This window comes from Penaeus japonicus, unplaced genomic scaffold (assembly GCF_977035675.1).
Source record: "Penaeus japonicus unplaced genomic scaffold, GWHDUDI00000001_assembly GWHDUDI00000005, whole genome shotgun sequence".
In the NCBI taxonomy this organism is placed as follows: domain Eukaryota; kingdom Metazoa; phylum Arthropoda; class Malacostraca; order Decapoda; family Penaeidae; genus Penaeus; species Penaeus japonicus.
In genome coordinates this window covers 4451168-4470305 of record NW_028234407.1, presented here as the reverse complement: position 1 = coordinate 4470305, position 19138 = coordinate 4451168, and the positions used below count along the sequence as shown (strand labels likewise).

At 37.4% G+C, this 19138-nt stretch overlaps 1 protein-coding gene across 1 annotated transcript in view; it reads right to left on the bottom strand.

Moving 5' to 3' along the window:
* Window positions 1-216: 216 nt before the first annotated feature.
* The window catches only part of LOC122267318 (uncharacterized), a 20744-nt gene continuing 1822 nt past the window's right edge, over window positions 217-19138 (bottom strand). The window contains exons 2-10 of the mRNA XM_043037364.2: window positions 16088-16382; window positions 10031-12427; window positions 8807-9008; window positions 8459-8690; window positions 8147-8272; window positions 7724-7888; window positions 5883-5993; window positions 5187-5313; window positions 217-4932 (exon numbers count right to left, since the gene is read on the bottom strand). Of these exons, the coding sequence (XP_042893298.1) occupies window positions 4652-4932; window positions 5187-5313; window positions 5883-5993; window positions 7724-7888; window positions 8147-8272; window positions 8459-8690; window positions 8807-9008; window positions 10031-12427; window positions 16088-16382 (3936 nt within the window). The 3' untranslated portion in view covers window positions 217-4651. The remainder of the gene's footprint in view (window positions 4933-5186; window positions 5314-5882; window positions 5994-7723; window positions 7889-8146; window positions 8273-8458; window positions 8691-8806; window positions 9009-10030; window positions 12428-16087; window positions 16383-19138) is intronic.

The following is a 19138-nucleotide window of genomic DNA, read 5'->3' as shown; positions in this document are numbered from 1 at the left end:
ATGAATCAAACTATCTTTGAGCAGTAATGTGTAAATGATTAAACAGAAAAAAATATAGGAAAAATAATCATACAATATAATACCTAACCACTATTTTTCTTCATCAAGTGTATCTTTGAAGTTTTGGTTTTATATCAGGTTTCTAAATCCTGTACAATCAAGAATAATAAAGCTTTAAAATATATGAAAAGGCTGAAGGAAAATTATAAAAATAAGTTTAAAATAACCTAAGTTTTACTAGTGTGACAATTTACATATACTTGGTTGCCACACCTCTGAGCAAATACAAATAGTTTGAAGATACAGGACCCCTGCTCGTACAAAACAAACGGTAGGAAACAGGTGGATGAAATGTGTAAATAAAAAATATACTGTAACTAAAAAGAAAAAGAAAGAAAAAAAAAAATAAATAATAATAATAATAATAACAATAATAAACTTGCAAACAGTAAATTATTAAACTGGAAATGAAAAAATCTGCTAACCTGTTGTGACATCACAGGGAGAGAACCATAGTAGTGTAGATGCTAATGGCTACAGTAGCAATAGGTGTCTTGAACAAAACTGTCAATATCACAATGTCTACCAACCTATTTATCCTTCAGTAAAATACAAGGACCAAACGATTGGTACGCATATAGCCTTGCTGTTCCTTCTTTGAGCTGATGGGTGCTTTTCAGCAGCATTGCTTCATTCTGCAGTTAAGGCATGTTTACTATGCAGAGAATAGCATCTCTGATAAGGAAAATCTGCTGCTGCTGACTGACTGACAACCACTGTTGGCTGACCAAGACTCAGAATGTAAACAAAAAATCTCTGGGAATATAAGTGTTTTATGATTTCACGTGCCTCACTATCTAAACAATCTACATCTATTTCAGAGATAATAGTGACCATTTCTGAAGGAAGAAAAAAAGCAAGTGATTGCTAAATTTGACTCTTTGTTAAAGACAACAGTACAGATAGCAGTGGACTTAAGCAAACCTAGAAGTGCCAATTTTTTTGTATATACAAGCAATTCCTTACATGTGACGCAAAGCATTCTTCAGAACCACACAGCCAGTTAAGGCCACTGCCTGAGACACAAGGTTCTAGTGAGACTGTATCTCAAGCTTACTGCATGAGAACCATTAGGTAGAGAAAGAAATTAAAACAAGTCAAAGGTAAAGAGTAAACATATATGAAAAACAAAAAGCTCATACACACATTATATATACAAACTGTATATAAGTATGTGTATGTGAAGTGAGATGTGTGTGATGTGTAGTGTTAATGTGCTATGATAGGTGATGTGTGTAAAAATAGACAGTTTGCTCAGTCATAAGATATCAATACTCAAAGAGTAACAGAGCAGAAACAGAACAAAAATATCAATAACATGAGGCCCGACTCCAAATGTCGTAACAAGGAACCACATCAAGCCCCATCACACACTCCAAAACGAGATCAAACAGGTGATATAACCTCCACACCACCTAACCTTTTCTACACATTTCGTCAACCTCGAAGGCAATCACTATCGTCATTCACATGCTGAAACTTCTCAATAACATGATGCACTGAGCTCCATTAAGTATACAGGATATTTACACCATCAACGTTAAAACACTATCGCTTCAGGTTTCACAAAATAGGAATAGGTTCTTGTTTGACTCAGCACGGATTCACTCACGATTTTTTTTTTCTACTTTGTAATAATAATAATAATAATAAAAAAATAGGGGGGGGGGGATGGGTACACAATGACAGACAAACACTACTAGCAACTTTGGCCAAAGTGATGAAACACATATTCATGGGATACTGGCTTAAAAATAATAGTCAGCCCTAAAAAAATTACAATAAAATAGGTAATAAATATTAAGTGTAAATAATAACTATAGTATAAATAATAACAATGAATATTAAACATTGGTAATAATAATAATAATAATAATAATGATAACAATAATCATAACAATAATAATAATAATAATAACTACAATAAGAACACTAATACCAAGATAAATAATAATAATAATAATAATAATTATAATAATAATAATAAAAATAATAAAATAGTACATTTTCTACATGTATTTTCATGGAAGCTCTGAAATATCACGTCTCCCAATCATGACGTAAAATTCATATATATATGACAGAAAAAATTAAAATCAAAACTTAAAAAATGCAACCTTAGTTTAAGAGGAAAACAATTCCAAGCCTTGAATGACATGTAATGATGAATAAATAAACAATGTCACTCAAAAATGGTATCTTATTAGTTATTCTGTAAATAGAAAATGTAATAAATGAAATAAATCTTGAATATTTATGATTACTGCTCCTCCTGTTTCCTTTTGCTTCGGTAAATTTTCTAAAATCATCTTAGAAATTTTGATTTTAAGTTTTCCTCTCAAAGGACAATAATAAGCTTAGCTAGAACAATATGCTACATAGAATTACATAATCTAATTTGAGAATCTTGTCTTTGCTTAGAAGACATTTCTTCTTCTTTTTTTTTCTTTGACTAGTTTGTATTGAACAGCTAATCAGTGTAAAAAATTGAGAGAAAAAAAAAATAAAAAAATAAAAATAAATAAATAAATAAACGATAATAACTAATAATGATAGCTTCCCCCACAGCACAGCAGAGCCCCAACTCAACTCCTTGAGCCTTTTTTCCCCCTGCTTAAGTGGCAAGTACTCTTGCGTGGGATACAGGAGAAAAGTTGGAAAAAGTAAAAAAAAAATAAAAATAAATAAAAATAATAATCAATAAATGACTATAAAAAATAAAAAGTAAACAGAGCAGTCACACGAGGAAAACTGCTTGTCAGATGTCAGTGGACACAAAACTATGACCACCTCTACTGTAGACTCTTAGGGCCCATAGCAGAGGTGGAGGTGAGAGGCGAGAATTACTACATGACTTGGGCGGCATGATAAACACGTGACAGCCACTTAGCAAGTTCTGGAGGGAAAAGGGACAGTGGTATAAGCTTCTCCTATCTCTCTCTTTACATTATACGAAGGCATCGTGCCATCCGAGTGGCCATAATTGGCCTGGGCTCCTATGGCACCTTTTACAATCTGGTCCTAGTGGCAAAAAGAATCAGTATGTTTGGAAGAGTTGAGGGATCCCTTTCAAACACCGCAATATTTTCCCTACAATTGGTTGGAACGCTTCCAAACAGACAAAGAGAGTAGTTTGTCCAACTGGTCTGGAAGCTTCTAAATAACACTTCATATAACCATTCAAAATCTCTGCTTTCAATCAAATACTCACAAACAACCCAGTGGAAAAATAACCAAATTCTTGAATTTCAGATAACATGTATTGTTTACATATTCATGACTATAAAATTTCATGACAAAGATAATCTTGTGTGTTATGGTTAGCTATTGTGTTCAACAATAATTATTGTCCTGTCTCAAAGGCTTACCATAAACCAATATTTTTTCATATTTTTCTGTATGCTATTTCTCTCTTTAGCTAAGATTGACAAAGAATAATAAACAACAAAAAAAAGCATTTGTGTTAAATAATTGTGAAAGTCATCCTCTTGCATTTCCTTACTTTGTGTATGCACTTACTGATTAGATGCTCATAAATAAACAAGTAACTTTTCACTTCATTTTGGGGCCAACATTTTTTTTTAAAGAGGACAATAATACTTTATGATGAATTGGACAGATCTGTAATACTGACCTGCCACACTGAAAGCATTTTAATTCAGCATATATATTGTTTCAAAATAGGCCATATCTGAACACTCTTTAAAGACAGGCACATGTCATTAACAGTAACCCAGAGCCAAAGTTGAAAATTTGCAACAATATACCTATAAGACCCAATCACATTGACATAAAGCACACAAAATAACAGTGTAATCAATTAGCACTGTCATCATATTTTTCTTTCTTTTTTTTCATGTTTTTTTTTGTTTTTTTTTTGTCAATAACGTTTTGTAACTAAATCAAGTCACACCACTCGCCACTCTTCATCCAAACAAACAATGGAAGCCTACAAGGAGGATATACCCCTTGACACCTCTTTCACTTGGAGTCAATTGTCATTTGTAAATAGCTCAGACTCTCTGGGCTACTCCCAAACCGCTCACGAGAAAAGCGAGTTCCATTTTTCCACCTGGTGTTAACATCATTCCACTAAAGTAATATCTTTTCAAAATCTCTTCCTTCTTGTTTTGTCATTATCTATCTTCGAGACGTTCATCAACAGAAAACTACTATTATGTCTTGTCTGATGAAACTAACTATAGATATATATATTTTGTCTTTAACAAACTTGACACAAATATCTATTTCCCACATGTTTAAATTTCCTTTAAAACTAACTAGTGTCATTATCATGAGTATTCAACATTCCTTGGGTACAAAAGATTAAGCAGATTATGGACACTTGTTAACTTCATGTTGCTGGCTACTCTCGGTGTCCTTGCATGTGGTGCTGTAACACAATGCCTTTCCAGCGAGCCATATCAAGGCACTGCCAGAATGGAATATACCAAGGCTAGGCAGGGCCAGGTAACCCCACACTCCCTTCCCAAGATGGTTGATCCAAGCATGCCATGGACCTAAAGATGAAGGGCTTCTCTCTTGACTGAGGTATCTCCGAGTCCTGGCTTTTTGATGCTTGGCAAAATCCTCAAGATTTGGTTTTGGTTGATGGCCTTGTCATGGTGTCTCCACGGCGGTAGAACAGGAGATAGGGTACCCTGGGTGCAGCATGGCGGAGGACATTGGCTTCTGGAACAGCCTTCACACAACTGTCATCATACCTCAACCAGCAGGTGTAACCTCCATGATATATATCTGCGATGTAGTGGCCTTTGGTGGCCTCCTTCCCATCGTGGTACACAACAGCCAGAAGTTTGTACTTCTTCTGGTGGGCCGAGTACTTTCCACGACTGTTGGTTGACATCAGTTCTGAGAATAAAATAATTTTTTAATTTGTTACTCATCTCAAAAGGCTCCTGCAAAGAACTATTTTGGTGTTTCAAGATTAACCTTCCCTCCCACAAAAACTAGTTCAAAGTTTAACAAACCCTTGTCCTGTTGTTTTAGATTCTCAGAAGTACATCCCTTTTCAGTTTTACCTCAGTCAATCTTACATTACCAAAATAAGCTGAATCCATGACTCTCTATGTATAAACAAATACAATTTTCATTTATCCACATACCTTTTGTTATTTCCAAGTCTATGGGGAAGTTGACCTTCTTCATGATCTTCTGCAGGCCACCATCCTTGTCGTAAATGAACCTCTTCAGTTGCAGGATTAGGATAGGGGGGAGGTGCTCCAGGAAGACCTAAGGATTGTACCAAGATGATAATTGATTTTGCTTTGTTCAATTCTCTAAAAAATACTACTCAAGCTAAACTACATACTCCTAACAAAACTGACTTGTAGGCATCAGGAGTACATGTTTGTATGCACTGTCCACTAGATTTTGGTTATATTTTCTATTTTCTCACATATATGGCTTAACTAGTGCTTAGTCATCTCATCTATATAATTTATCACTAGAATTTTTTAGTTTTCCACTTTATTACTATCATTTTTGTAATAGTAATGATTGATGATGATGGCATCATCTAGGCACAAAACAAATTGTAGATAGTAAACGTGGCAACACAAGACCTGGTCGCCTTCTTTAGCTTCTGTGCTCACGGAATCCCCAATAATCCCAATTACTTCCTACACTTAAATCCATACATACAGTCGCACACTCACACTTGCCCACACAAAAGTAAAAAAAAATCAATGCTCACTTGACCTGACATTAAAAATGTTGAAATTCCATAAACTTTCATTATATGATCATACATACATAAACATACACACACTTTTTTTTACATCTTGAATTCTTTCTCTTACCTGTTTGCACACTGTCACCTCCTGGTTGGTCTTTGAGCATGTAAAGTCGGGGATTTCCTCACGGCTCACCAGTTGCTCTAAAGCATCTCTTACGCTCTCAACCTTGGGAGACTAAACAAATAGGAGAAAAGAACATTAGTCTTGTATTTCTACTTACAGCCTGATATCTATAAAAAAAGGAATGTAAACAACTGTTTTTGGTGGCAGAGCAGCTGTTCTAAAGCCCTGCAGCTCGGAGGGTATACAATGGGGAAAAAATTATAAAAATTCAATTATACAATCAATACCAAACATACTGACATGAAGAAAGGACATGGTATCACATCATCATAAGAGCATTGACAGACCAACAAGTTCTATAACCCATAAGACTGCCTGAGGTACATACCAGTGAGTAACCAGAACCTAGACTAATTCAAGGAAATAAATAAATAAATAAATAAATAAATAAATAAAGAAAGAAAAACCTGGTGGGAAAACCTGTTTATTAATTCTCATGGGTTGTCTGTCCTAATTTCAAATCTTTCTAAGCATTAGGTAGGATTGTACCACTCATACTACTAAGCCCTACCCTACCCATCTTGCATTTGATTTTCTATGCCTCTGTCATTACTCCTGAAAAATCATTTTACCCCCCCCCAAAAAAAAAAAAAAAAAAATAAATAAAAAAAAAATAATAATAAATAAATAAATAAATAAATATAAACAGGTGTATAAAATAAGCCTCACACCAAACTCAAAAGATCAAGCTCTAACCTTTTGTTACCTAACCATGATAAATCAACATAAATCCTGCACTCAACATTGCTGCACACTTAATAAAATAACTGTGTTACCCTCCATTTTCTATGTCTCATTGTCACTACTCTAAACTGTCTCAGTCTGTCTTGCAACCATTTCTAGTTTGTAAGGCAACCTCATAACTATGTTTGCCATACAAATTAAAAAATCTGATTTCAAAACTGTGTAAATTATCTTACATTGTTTACTGTATTAAACTGACTATAAATAAAAGGAATAGCAAGAAAAAGATAGCTATTACAAGAATGTTTATACATGTCATAATCTTATTTATCAAATACACTTGTTCATTTGAAACTTTAAAAATCATAAGGAATATAATATATGATCCTCCACTAAAACAAACAAACAAGCACACACACACAGAGAGGTAGAGGTAGAGGTAGAGGTAGAGGTAGAGGTAGAGGTAGAGGTAGAGGTAGAGTTACAGGCATAGGCATAGCTATGTATACAGATATAGATATGTACGTATGTGTTTATGTGTATATATGTGAGAGAGAGAGAGAGAGAGAGTGAGTGTGTGTGCGTGTGTGCGTGTGTGTGTGCATATGCGTGTATGCATGTGTATGTGTGTATATGTGTGTATATGTGTGTGTGAGTATTATGTGTGTGTGAGTATATGTGTGTGTGTTTGTATATGTGTTTACATATATGTGTGTTTTTATGTGTTTACATATATGTGTTTGTATATATGTGTTTACATATATGTGTTTGTATATATGTGTTTACATATATGTGTTTGTATATATGTGTTTGTATATATGTGTTTACATATATGTGTTTGTATATATGTGTTTACATATATGTGTTTGTATATATGTGTTTACATATATGTGTTTGAATATATGTGTTTGAATATATGTGTGTATGAGTTATTTGTTTATTTATATATATATGTCATTATCTTATTATTATTTTATTATTTTATTATTTCATTATTAATAATAACAATTAAAATAATAATAACAACAATAATAATAATAAAATCCTTATGAATGGGTTCACAACCCATTCCCTATATCCAAAACTGTTTTTCTCACCTGAATATCAAGTGGCAGTGTGGTGAATGGTTGCAGGTTGGCAGTGGTCTGCCCTCCTGCCTGGTGAAGAACTGACCTCAACTGACCCCAAAATATGGCACTGATGGGGGTTGGGGAGAAGTGTGCCCTTCGGGTCACACAGCACTTTTTGCGTGGGCCCATCACCTGAAAGAGACATTTCCAAAATTAATCTGATCAAATCACCTTCATATGTAATTGAAAAAAAATTAGACAATCTGCCAGAATTAATAATTTTTAAAATATTTTACATAAAAATACAAATCATTATCAAATCCTTTGACATATATGGTGGTGTTCATAGTTTAGTTTGATTATATAAAATCCAAACTCTAAATTAGTAATTTTCAACGTAAAATTTCCAATAATGCCAAAACTTCTGTTACCTGGAATCTAAAAGCTTACCTGCCACTCATCATCATCTGTCATTTCCTCGTTGTCAGAAACGTTTTCCCCATTGACGGTGCCATTGACTGAATTGGTACCCGAGGCTGCAGCACTCTCATTTACCAGCTTCAAGGCTTCCACCATCTTTCCAAGAAGAACATTAAACAAACCATTAGCAAGCCTTATTGAGAGGGAATCACCTAAGCAAACTGCACTGTTATCCTACATGAAAACCAGCAATCTCAAATTCTATCATCAATTTTCTTGACATTATTTTCATTAACATTATCCCAAAAAGTCTGATGGTATGTAGATCCCTAGATTTCTCACCTCATCATGCAAGCCATTCAAGACTACAGAGAGCATCTCTTCGGCATCCTGTTGACGACCCTCGGTAAACATTTCCCCACTCATGGAAGCCAACATCTTGTAGACATAGGATGGTTCAAATGGAGGGCCATTGACTATTTCTGGTTCTTTACGTGCAGCGGAATTGCTCTTGTCTTTCTTGCTTGTCCTCAGCATGGGAGCCATATCGGAGAACTCGTTTACATACTCCACACTGGAAATAAAAGTTTTAGCAATGAATCCATTACATTTCAGAGCCACTTAAAAATCATATTTTTTGTCCTAATTTACTTTTAGACAAAATCAAGGAAGATATTACACAACTCTTACATGCTATCCAGAACAGGTGTTGAAGATTTGCCCTTCTTAAGGCCAGCAATGTTGGGTACATTTCTCATCAAATTATAGAAAGGTGGGCAGGCTAGCAGGGCTTGCAGGGGAGCATTAACGTAGCACCAATATCCCTTGTTAATCAGTCCTCGAGGCTGAAGAGCAACCTGGCGATGGTCTTGGTTGTACTCTCGCAACATGCCTGTTACACCACAAAAAAATTAAAATAAAATAAAATGGAAGTAAAAAGGATGAGTATCATTTAAGGTATGAACTTTTTATGAGCATAAAACCAACTAAAAGCATTTCCATAATTATATTTTCCTTAACCCATTCACGCCGGGGCGGAATTTCGCCTACTCCCGATAACGCCGGGAAGATTTCAAGCGCGCAACCGTTCGTGCCGGGGTGTTTTCCCGCTGCGCGCGGTCGCTCTGACGCTCGCAGAGCGTTTTTCACCCACCCTATCCTTATGGTTTGCGTGATTGCGTCTAAAGTGTAATCATGTGTAGAAAGTAGTGCTATGTTCAGAGGATGTATATCAGTCGAAAAAGATGTTATAGCACTGTTTTTTTAGTGTTATTCTATTGAACTTTTTCCATATTCTTTACTCCTATGTTGTAATACCAATGGGAAGTGGAAGCATTCTTCTAGTGAGGTAACAAACATAGTTTTTTTTTCAATTTTTTTTTTCTTCCTAAACGAAAAGAAAGAGAATATGAACAACCATACATGTGCATACAAGTGAATGCAAGTAACAGCAATGTTTTTTCAAGTGTCATTTTCTTTTAGTGGGGCAACAAAAAGATGTTATATAATTTTTTTTTTTTTTTTTTTTTTTATTCCTCGGCCAATTACAATTGATTTTACGATAGTCTTATATTCAACAAATCAGAAACAGAAATCACGTTATATCCCATTTTCTACTATTTAGAAGGATAAACTAAAGTAGCTAAGACAAATCAAGTATGAAAATCGAATTGTACTAAGAATAATCTGTCGCTACTGGGTGCCAGGACGTCACCCGGGTCCGGGGCTTTTTTCGACCACGTGTCAGCACGTCAACCGGCGCGAATGGGTTAAGCATTAAGTGGTTCTCATACAAAAAAAATTTTCAGGTGAATAGATGCACCTATCATATAGATCAGTAACATATATCTAACGTATATTCAGCAAATGAAAATAAAAATGAATATACAAAACTGCATCATGTAGATGACTCACCTCCAATTTTGACCTTATCCAGATCCACTTCGGACACAGGCTGGTCTGGAGCCTTCTCTGCTGTCTCCTCCCGAAGCTTCTCTGTCTCCTGGTTGAAGGGTGCAACATATGCCACTTGCTTGGCTGCTCCTTCATCGGATGGCTTGAACAACTGGGACCAGCTCTTCTTCTGAGCCCAAGCTCCGCCGGGTTGGGCGTTGGCTGCCATCTCGGGCATCACAGCCTCCTTCTTGTTCACTTCTGAAAGAGCAGGACTGGCCACTGATGGAGTACTGGGTGGCACCACCCCACCATCACCAGCAATTACCACTGTCCCACCATTTGCTGCCCACGAAGAGGAGGCAATGCTCTTGTTTCCTGATGGGACTGGAGGCTCCACACTTGCAGGAGGGGAAGCTTTGAAAGGAATATTTACTGGGGGAACATTCTGGGAGACTGCAGGTGGAATGATCACAGCTGCTTTGGGGACCGACACAAATTCCACTGGCTCCTGAGGATCAACATTAGGTTGAATCTCATCCGACATGAAGGTTATCTCAGACAAAGTGGTATGGTTACCAGTAATGTCAACAGCCAGCTTTTGCATGTGCTTCCCTTTGTTGAAGTTGGGGATTAGAATCTGAGGCTCATGCACAGGGGGTTTACTAGATGAACTCAATCCATTCTGAGCAGAATGAGGCTTGCTGGAGGGGGCTTTCACCTCCTTAATTTCCGGAGTTGTGACTGGTTTGGCTACGGGGGGAGAAACTGGAGCATGGTTTTCCTCATAAACCAGCTGAGTGGAACTAGGAATATTCTCCTGAATGTCTGGTACTGGCTGTTCAGGTTCTGCAGGAATGTTAGTGATTACTGTTTCTAAAGGTTCTTCTAAGGACAAGGCAGCTGTCTGTGTGTTGAGGGAATTAGGCTTATCTGTTTCTGCTAAAGCAATAGGCATATCAGCTGAAGCTGTTGTTCCATTGGTTGACTGTGCACCACCTGAACCGTCATTTTCAAACTGTGAAGAAGAGGGCTGAGAGTCGGACACAAACTGCACATTGGTTTGGTCTTCCACAGGTAATGGTGCTTCCATGGGTTCATAGCTTGCCTGCTGTGGAGGGTGCTGAGCTACTGGTGGCTGTTGCTGGGGCTCCAATACTGCAGGAGGAGGCTGTTGAGGTGGTGGTTGTGGCTGAGGAGGGGGAGGCTGCTGATGCTGCTGTGGCTGTGCTGGTACATGAAACTGATCTTGGTGAGGTACATGAACTTGCTGCGGCTCATGTGGTGGGTAATGCGGCTGCTGCTGTTGATGGTGATGGAGAGGAGGCTGTTGGTGTTGCAGAGGCGGTGGGGGCTGGTGATGATGTGGCGGTTGCTGTGGGGGCTGATGAGGAGATTGGTGATGTGGCAGCTGATGGTGCATGTGCTGGAGTGTGCTGGGATGCTGTGATCCAGGAGGCATTGTCTGCTGCTGGTAGGGCATCATGTGGCCCTGGTTTGGAGCCTGATACTGTACATAATGTGAGTACTGCTGAGGCTGGTACATCAGTGGTACACCTTGAACAGTTTGTGCAGCTGGGACACTTGGGTAGTGTGGATAATTGCCTCCTCGCATTGAGTACTGTACATTTGGGTACATGTATGGTCCAGCCATGTGGCTATACTGGGGGGGCCCCATGCCATCAGCATAGTGTTTCTCACTGCCATACCCTGAGTGGTCACTGCTGACAGAGTTGCTTCTCTCACTATTGTTGCGCTTGCCACGGCCGCGTCCACGCCCACGCCCACGGTGGCCCCCTCGGAACTGGTCAAACCTCCTGTTCTCAAACTCCTGCTTATTCTCGTGAACAGGTTTGACAACGGGAGGCACATGCACTGCCGGCTGATCGGACATGACTGGCACAGACTGCATGACGGGAGCAGCTGGAGGAGACTGAGATGGGCCAGCATTTGATGTGATAACAGGCGACTGCCCCTGTCCTCCATTATATGGGGAAAGGTTGACATGACAGTTAGCGACATAGACAGTTGCTCCATGGGGCAAAACAGTAGGAGGCGGAATCTGCGTGTACAAGTTACTAGGCGGAGGCTGTGGGTGCGGAGGGGGGGGCATGTGTGGGTTATATATAGGGGGGTTGTTAGGGGAAGCTGACAGATAAGGTTGGTGGAACATCTGCTGGCCTCCCTGTGGAGCTCCCTGCTGGGTCTGCGAAGTGATAATAGGTGGAGGCACGTTGAAGTCCCTAACTGGGACTATCTCTGCGGGCACAGATGTGGCCAGTGCGGCAGCTGCAGCAGTGGTGGTTGTGGTGGTTGGGGTGGTGATAGTGGTGCTGGTGATGGAGGTGGCCTGGGGTGGTGATGGTGGTGGTCGAGAGTCAGCCATCACACTCACCTTACCATCGCCAACGAAGCCCTCTGCAAGTTAAATGTGAACCTCAGTTTACCAGATGAATGTGGAAATTGGCTTACCCAGAAATCTTTCGTACTCTCAAATTATTTGCTGTGCAAATAATTCTCAGAAACTTTGCAAATTCCCACATTCTATAATTGATTAGACAAACCATTCCCAAACCAAACTTAGAGCTGAAGTTAGTAAGACAAAATGCATGCAAAATCCTCCCCAGGTTCATGCAATAGGCTGGCCTAAAGTTTTCCAATTATTCCCTCCAATTTAAAAAAAAAAAGGAATTATCATTACACATTTCCCAATATCATAATTTTGCATTGACAACATTTAGCTGTGATTTCCAAAGTTTTTGTTTCATCAAATTTCTAGGATATCAAATATATATATATATGAGATATATGAGCAATGCAACAAAATGCAGAAGTCGAAAAGAAAAATGAACTTTCAGTAGGACTTTTTATTTTCTTGTGGTGTAAAAAACAGGAAGATTTAAGGTTTATTGAACATGAATAGTTAGTTATAATAATTTTCTTCTGATTTTATATACATGTGTATATATGCAGTGGTGGCTCATAAAAATTTACTCTGTATGGTATGGGGAGGGGGGGATACAAGAAGACTTTCATAGTAACTGATAAGTTTTTCATTCTACCAAAGGAATCAGCTAGCTTATGGCAGACTGGTGGAACTACAAATTCCTAAGAATAAACCACTGCTGCATATATGCATGACTCCCCCCCCCCTTCCCCACACAAAGATGCACTCACAGTCTCACTCTCCTAATATATATTAAATTTCCAAGAATCTTTTGGGAATTCACTAATCACTATTACTATAGATCTGTATTCCACAAAATCAATCAGTGCTTTTCTACTAAATTGCCAATAATTGACACTTGACCCATGAAGCTATCTCTGAGGTTACAGATGTGTTTCATCCACATCTGTTAGGTAGTAGGAAGAATGCCAATATTTATCTTAAAATCTCCAATGAAGATCAGGTCACATAGACCATGGTCTCAAATTGAAATATTGATTAGGACTAAGTAATATGAAGCCATCTATTTGTAAAAAAAATAATAATAAAAAAAAATAATAATAATCATAATAATAATAAAACAAAACCATAATGGAGGCTTCCACCATCAATGTGGTAATGGAATGTAAGATAAAAATTACAGGAAGTTTATCATCTCAGTTGTAAAAAGACTGAGGCAAAAGCTGATATTCATCCACTCCTTTTTGTAGATAAGTTAGGCCCATATAGACTTATTCTTCCAGGGTTTTTTTTTTATGCATTCACGTGACAGTACTGTCTGAGGATAAAGGGGTTATGCACTTGGTCAGTGCTAATTGTGGGGCAAAATATTCTTTCCCATACCTCCAAAGAGTTCAATGCGCAAACTGTAAAATGAGGTTTTGTAGATGACACCTCTTTTAAGATCTTTAGAACTATAAAAACAATATAATGGTTATTTAAACCAATATGTACAAGTTAAGAAAAAGAATACAGCCACCTTTCCTATCTCAACAGTCTTTTTCTTGAGAAGCATGTCAATTTTGATGGATAAATCAATATGATACTCTGCATGGTACTTTATATAATGTTTTGCAAGTGGTATAGGTAAGAAACAGCCAGTTTAACTCTGAATAATAGATTTCATTCTCTACTATCTCAGATATTAACTGAAATACTGCTTGTGATTTTTCTTCTCAGACTTGCCTCCAGAGAAGGTGAATGATAATACTAGAATAATGAATAAATCGTCATTTCACATTTAGATAGCCTTATCAATGGTCTCGCCCCTTTTTTACCGACTAGCTCCCCACAATGTATATAAACTGTTGCTATGCTATACAGGAAGGACCATTCCCTAACCACATCTATACTTTTAACTGTGATTAGTTTTCCTATTGATGCCCTAATGAAATCAAGGAGATGCTGATCGCAGAAACTCTCCCTTCTTGCAATACTTGAATAATATTGGTCAACAAATGATGTTACCGTTTCCTTTAGAAAAAATGGTAATAACTGGTTGATCTAAAAGTGGCTGCAGCAATGACTAACCACAGAACTGCTGCTATCACTAGGTAGTCAAAACCAATGATATTGAGCATTATATGTCCCACATACTAATATTCATTAGAGGGTGTAAACATGTAAAACAGTTGCATATCTAATCTATCTGGTATAGCATGGGTGTTTTCAGGATGTGTTTCCTTGTAAACCAAATACAACTTTAGGGGTTAAAGTACACTAATTCAAATATCAAAATTACCTACATAGCGCAGGCGACACAAACACACACTAACACACAAAAGATACATACACATACTTCATTTCTATATTTCCCTGAACTCTGACTCTTTTCTTTACTCCCCATTTGTTTAATTAGGTATCCTCAATGTATCTTGTACCCTTAGATCAAATAATTTATGTATGACTTGAAACTCAATAAAAAAAGTTGTAAAATTTTTTAGTAATATAAAATGTTTGTCACCATTATCCGTGTTAAAAAAAATTAAAAACTAAATCCATTAATATCATAATCACACTACATCGACTACATATTGGCAGAAAAGAAAAAAAAAATTAAATAAGAAATGAAGGAAAGAAAGAAATCAAACCACTCTTACTACTCTATCCCTAATCATGTAGCTTTAAGACAGGGTGGGGCATAAAGCAACTGGTGGAGAGACTTCCTTTAATCTCTCTCTTGACTGATGCTCCTTCCAAACACAATAATCCCTTACTTTAGACAAGAAACATCTTGCCTTAGCGTACATGATCCATCTCTTTAGGATGTCGTTCATGATATATCCTGCATTCTCAATGGCAAAATAATCCACTCTGTGCACCCAAAAAGGATCACATTCACAGGTTTCTTTGGAGACACTAGGAAGGTACACACATTGGTTCCATTTTCTCAGCCTGGATGGTAGATCCTGTTTCTTTCCATAAAAGAAAATTAGCTTTCAGATCATATTTCCACTGTGGTTTCCTGCTGAGAATATCACAGAAGTAGATCTCAATGAAGAATATCTAGGAAGTGCTTGACACTAGTTTTAGTAATGGACCTAAAAAAGAGAAACAGCAAATTCTCATTTCTAGTCCAGTCTTGGGTCTGATTTCAATATTTTTTTTCTTTTAAACTTCTATAAGTAAAGCCAAATGACCAAAGGTTCTTCGAACACAGAATAATAAAAGAGCAGTCCAGTGTGACTTCAAATCATACTAAACCTATTTCATTAACAGGACTTCTATTTAAGTTTAGGTCAACCAAGCAACTTAAGTTGCTTTGAAATTAAAAAGGCAGTTTACAAAGTATGCCACGAGGTTTAAAGAATGCTCCATCACAGAAATAATAAGTCAAAAAAATGTAAAATAAAATAACTGATATTACCAGAAAATACATTTCCGAAACAAAACAAAAGATATTCACAAACTTTGGCAGGTAATTTTCCTCTCCCTGACACAATGCAGAGCTAAGTGTTTCCCAAGTTGTAGTGTTAGCAACAAAAGAAGAATCACAATGATGTTAAATCCTGAACTATTCACATTCTCCCAGTACATCCATCTCCAGAGACAAGGAATGCACACCAGGTAGAGCAAACCACCCACCATCACCCCACTAAGGACTCCACCACAAGCCAGGCTCATATACTAACCATCAGGTAGGAAGGTCCCCGGTCCAGCAAACTCCTCATGGCCGATGTCAGGAATGGTCTGGTCCACGGGCATTGGAGGCTCCTGTGCTTCCTTGTCAGCAGCTGTCACTTGTGGGGATGGCGACAGAGCAGGGGAGGCAGCTGCCTGTTCTTCTGAGGTGGCCCCAACCCTCCGGGGGGCACTGGGAACCTCCGTGGCCAGCACCTGCACAGCAGGATTCTTATCCCGGCAGAGTGCCACCAGGTATTGGCTGACATCCTCTCCCACCCCATTCAGGTCAAGGAACTCCAAGTCCTGTTGGAGAAAGCAAAACATGTTAAATATATTTTAAAACTTTACAAACATTAAATGTGATAAAGTACATTTTGAAATTTGTTTTCTCTTTTAAACCCTCAGCAATGGGGGCATTTGTGAACACTATGTTTTGTGGGTAGGCTTCAAGAAAGAAAAAAAAAAAAGGTTAAATGTGGATGAAATAGGAGGGCTTATGCATCTGGGGGAGTGGCTAATCTTAACCCATTCGCGCTGGTTGATGTCCTATCACTTCGTCAAAAAATATTCCCAGACCCTGGCAACGTCCTGAGACGTGGATTTTCTCGCCAAGTTCCAGGAGGGGCAATTGTGATGTGCTGAAACATCAGCAATAGATCGCTAGATTGTTCTCAAATATAATCCTTTTACGTAATTTTTTAGACTCTGTTACTCAAGTCTAGGCATTTGAGTGTCATAAAATGATATAACGTTAAAAAAAATGACATCACAGAAAACTATGTGATACTGATAACATCATGGTAATTTCTGCTTCTTAATCGGTTGAATAAAAAGATCTGAGTTGAAAAACTACTGTAAAATCAAATGTGTTTAGCCAAGAAATAAAATAAAAGTAAAAAAAATTACTAATGCAATACTACTACTACTTTGTTGATTACCCGTGATATCACGTCATGACATGTCACGAGGAACATGTACATACTCATAAGTACATGTATGATTATTCATATTGTTCTTTTCATTTTAGTATAAAAAAAAAAAATCTAAAACATGTTTTATGATGCCCCAAGAGATTGCTTCCACTTTCCTTTGGTATTTCCCCATATAAGTGAAGAATATAGGCAAAGTTCAATAAAATAAAACTAGAACAGCATTACTGTAACATGTTTTTGACTAAAATAACTCCTCTGAACATGGCAATATTTTAACGTGCCTTTACATTGTAGACGCATTCATGAAAACCCTAAGAATAGGGTGGGTGAAAAACGCTCTGAAAGGATCAGCGCGGCCAAAGAAAGCTAACCATAAAATGAATATACCAATATCATATCCCATTCTGAAGCCAAGTATCTCATAACATATGAACTGGGAGTAACTTCTGATCATTGTTTATTAAGCACACTGTTATTAGGCAGTCCTGCTAGGTGTCATTCTAATGGTTAAAATGTCAAGGAAGAGCTGTCTTCACACCTAATTGTAGCCTAATAAATCATCTTCCTTTATCAACAAGACTTGTTAAGCTTTGTATAAGTAAAAGTACAATTACATCAAAATAAATAAAAGCAATTATAGGTTCACACATAGGGTCTCAACCTGCTCAAACCTTTCCTAGTTAAACTGCAATCACTCACATAATATAAAAATAAATATTAAACGATGACGACCTACACCATGTCCACTAAACAGTTTGAGCAGATATGACTGACAAAAGAATACTCATTATCAAATGGCAATGTGTTTAACAAATCTTTGTGTATAGGGAAAAGCATTGAAACCCCATTAAAAAATCAGTTTTTTTTTACAAGTTCAGTCAATATGAAACCTAATGTAGAGCTGAACCAAAACGGGAAAAATGCATTCAGTACGGCAAGTTTAATATTCAGGTCAACTCTGTTGAATTCTTGCATAACTGAAGTACCTGTTGTTTCAAAATCTTTTAACTATTTTAGAGACTTTAAAGTGAGTACAATATACTATCACAAATAATCTTTTCATAGGATGGGTGTCAGTACAGTGCTGGCATAGGGCTGCCAATGCTTCCAGTATTGCAAACCTATTCAATTTCTGTCATCAGCTCTAATAGTCATATTGCTTCCCAAAAGCAGGGAATCCTAGAAACTGTTCTTCATCTGCTATCATTTGAGGAGGAAGTCGAACAGACAGAACGGATAATATGGAGGTTCTCCCCTCCCCTTCCCATTAAGATCAATACCATAAAAATGGCATTTTAAAGAATGTTCACCGTCCCAAATAACAATTTCGTTCTCCACAAAGATTATCCTACTGCTGCATATGGAAGGAACTATTTTGCTCTCTAGGACACTTTCTCACAAATCACACCTTTTAAGAAGATCATAAGTACTGGATATCAGAAAACTGATTTCAGAGGGAGTTTACCATACACAAGATATTATTTGCTACTATTACCAGTCTTGACCACTTGTACTTAATGTGTTTATTTGAGATACTGACTCCAGTTGTATCATGCTAACTTCTAACATAAACCACTACAAAGATTAGAAAACACTCAACAATGTCTTTACAAGTAGACAGGGGTTCAAAACTATTGTTCAGGCAATTTGCACATTGGTATGAATTTCACCAGTAACACATGGCCATTGTAATAATAATTCTGGTTAATCATATCTAAGTGAAATATTGAAGAGACAGCAGTATTGCAATAAAGTATCATTACTGTACATCAAATCTGTCAACAGCATATGGCTACAACTGCCTTAGGTCTTGACTCAAGACATTTTTGCTGGGAGGTGTTGGGGCACTTAGCAGCAACACAAGCTCATCACCCTAATTTTTTCCTGACTAACCTTTTCACTACCAACCGACTGTAAAAACTTATAGCAACCTGTGTATTCTAGAGCGTTCTATACATTACAGTCAATATTTTCATACACCTTGCTGTGGAAGTAACACGAAGAATGACCTTCTACAAGTATGTCAATGACTCGACATATATTTTGACTGCTTTGTTTAGCTGTGATTAAAGCAAATCTGATGTTCCTTTTCGGCGCAAACCTTTAACTTTTAAGTCAACACCCCCC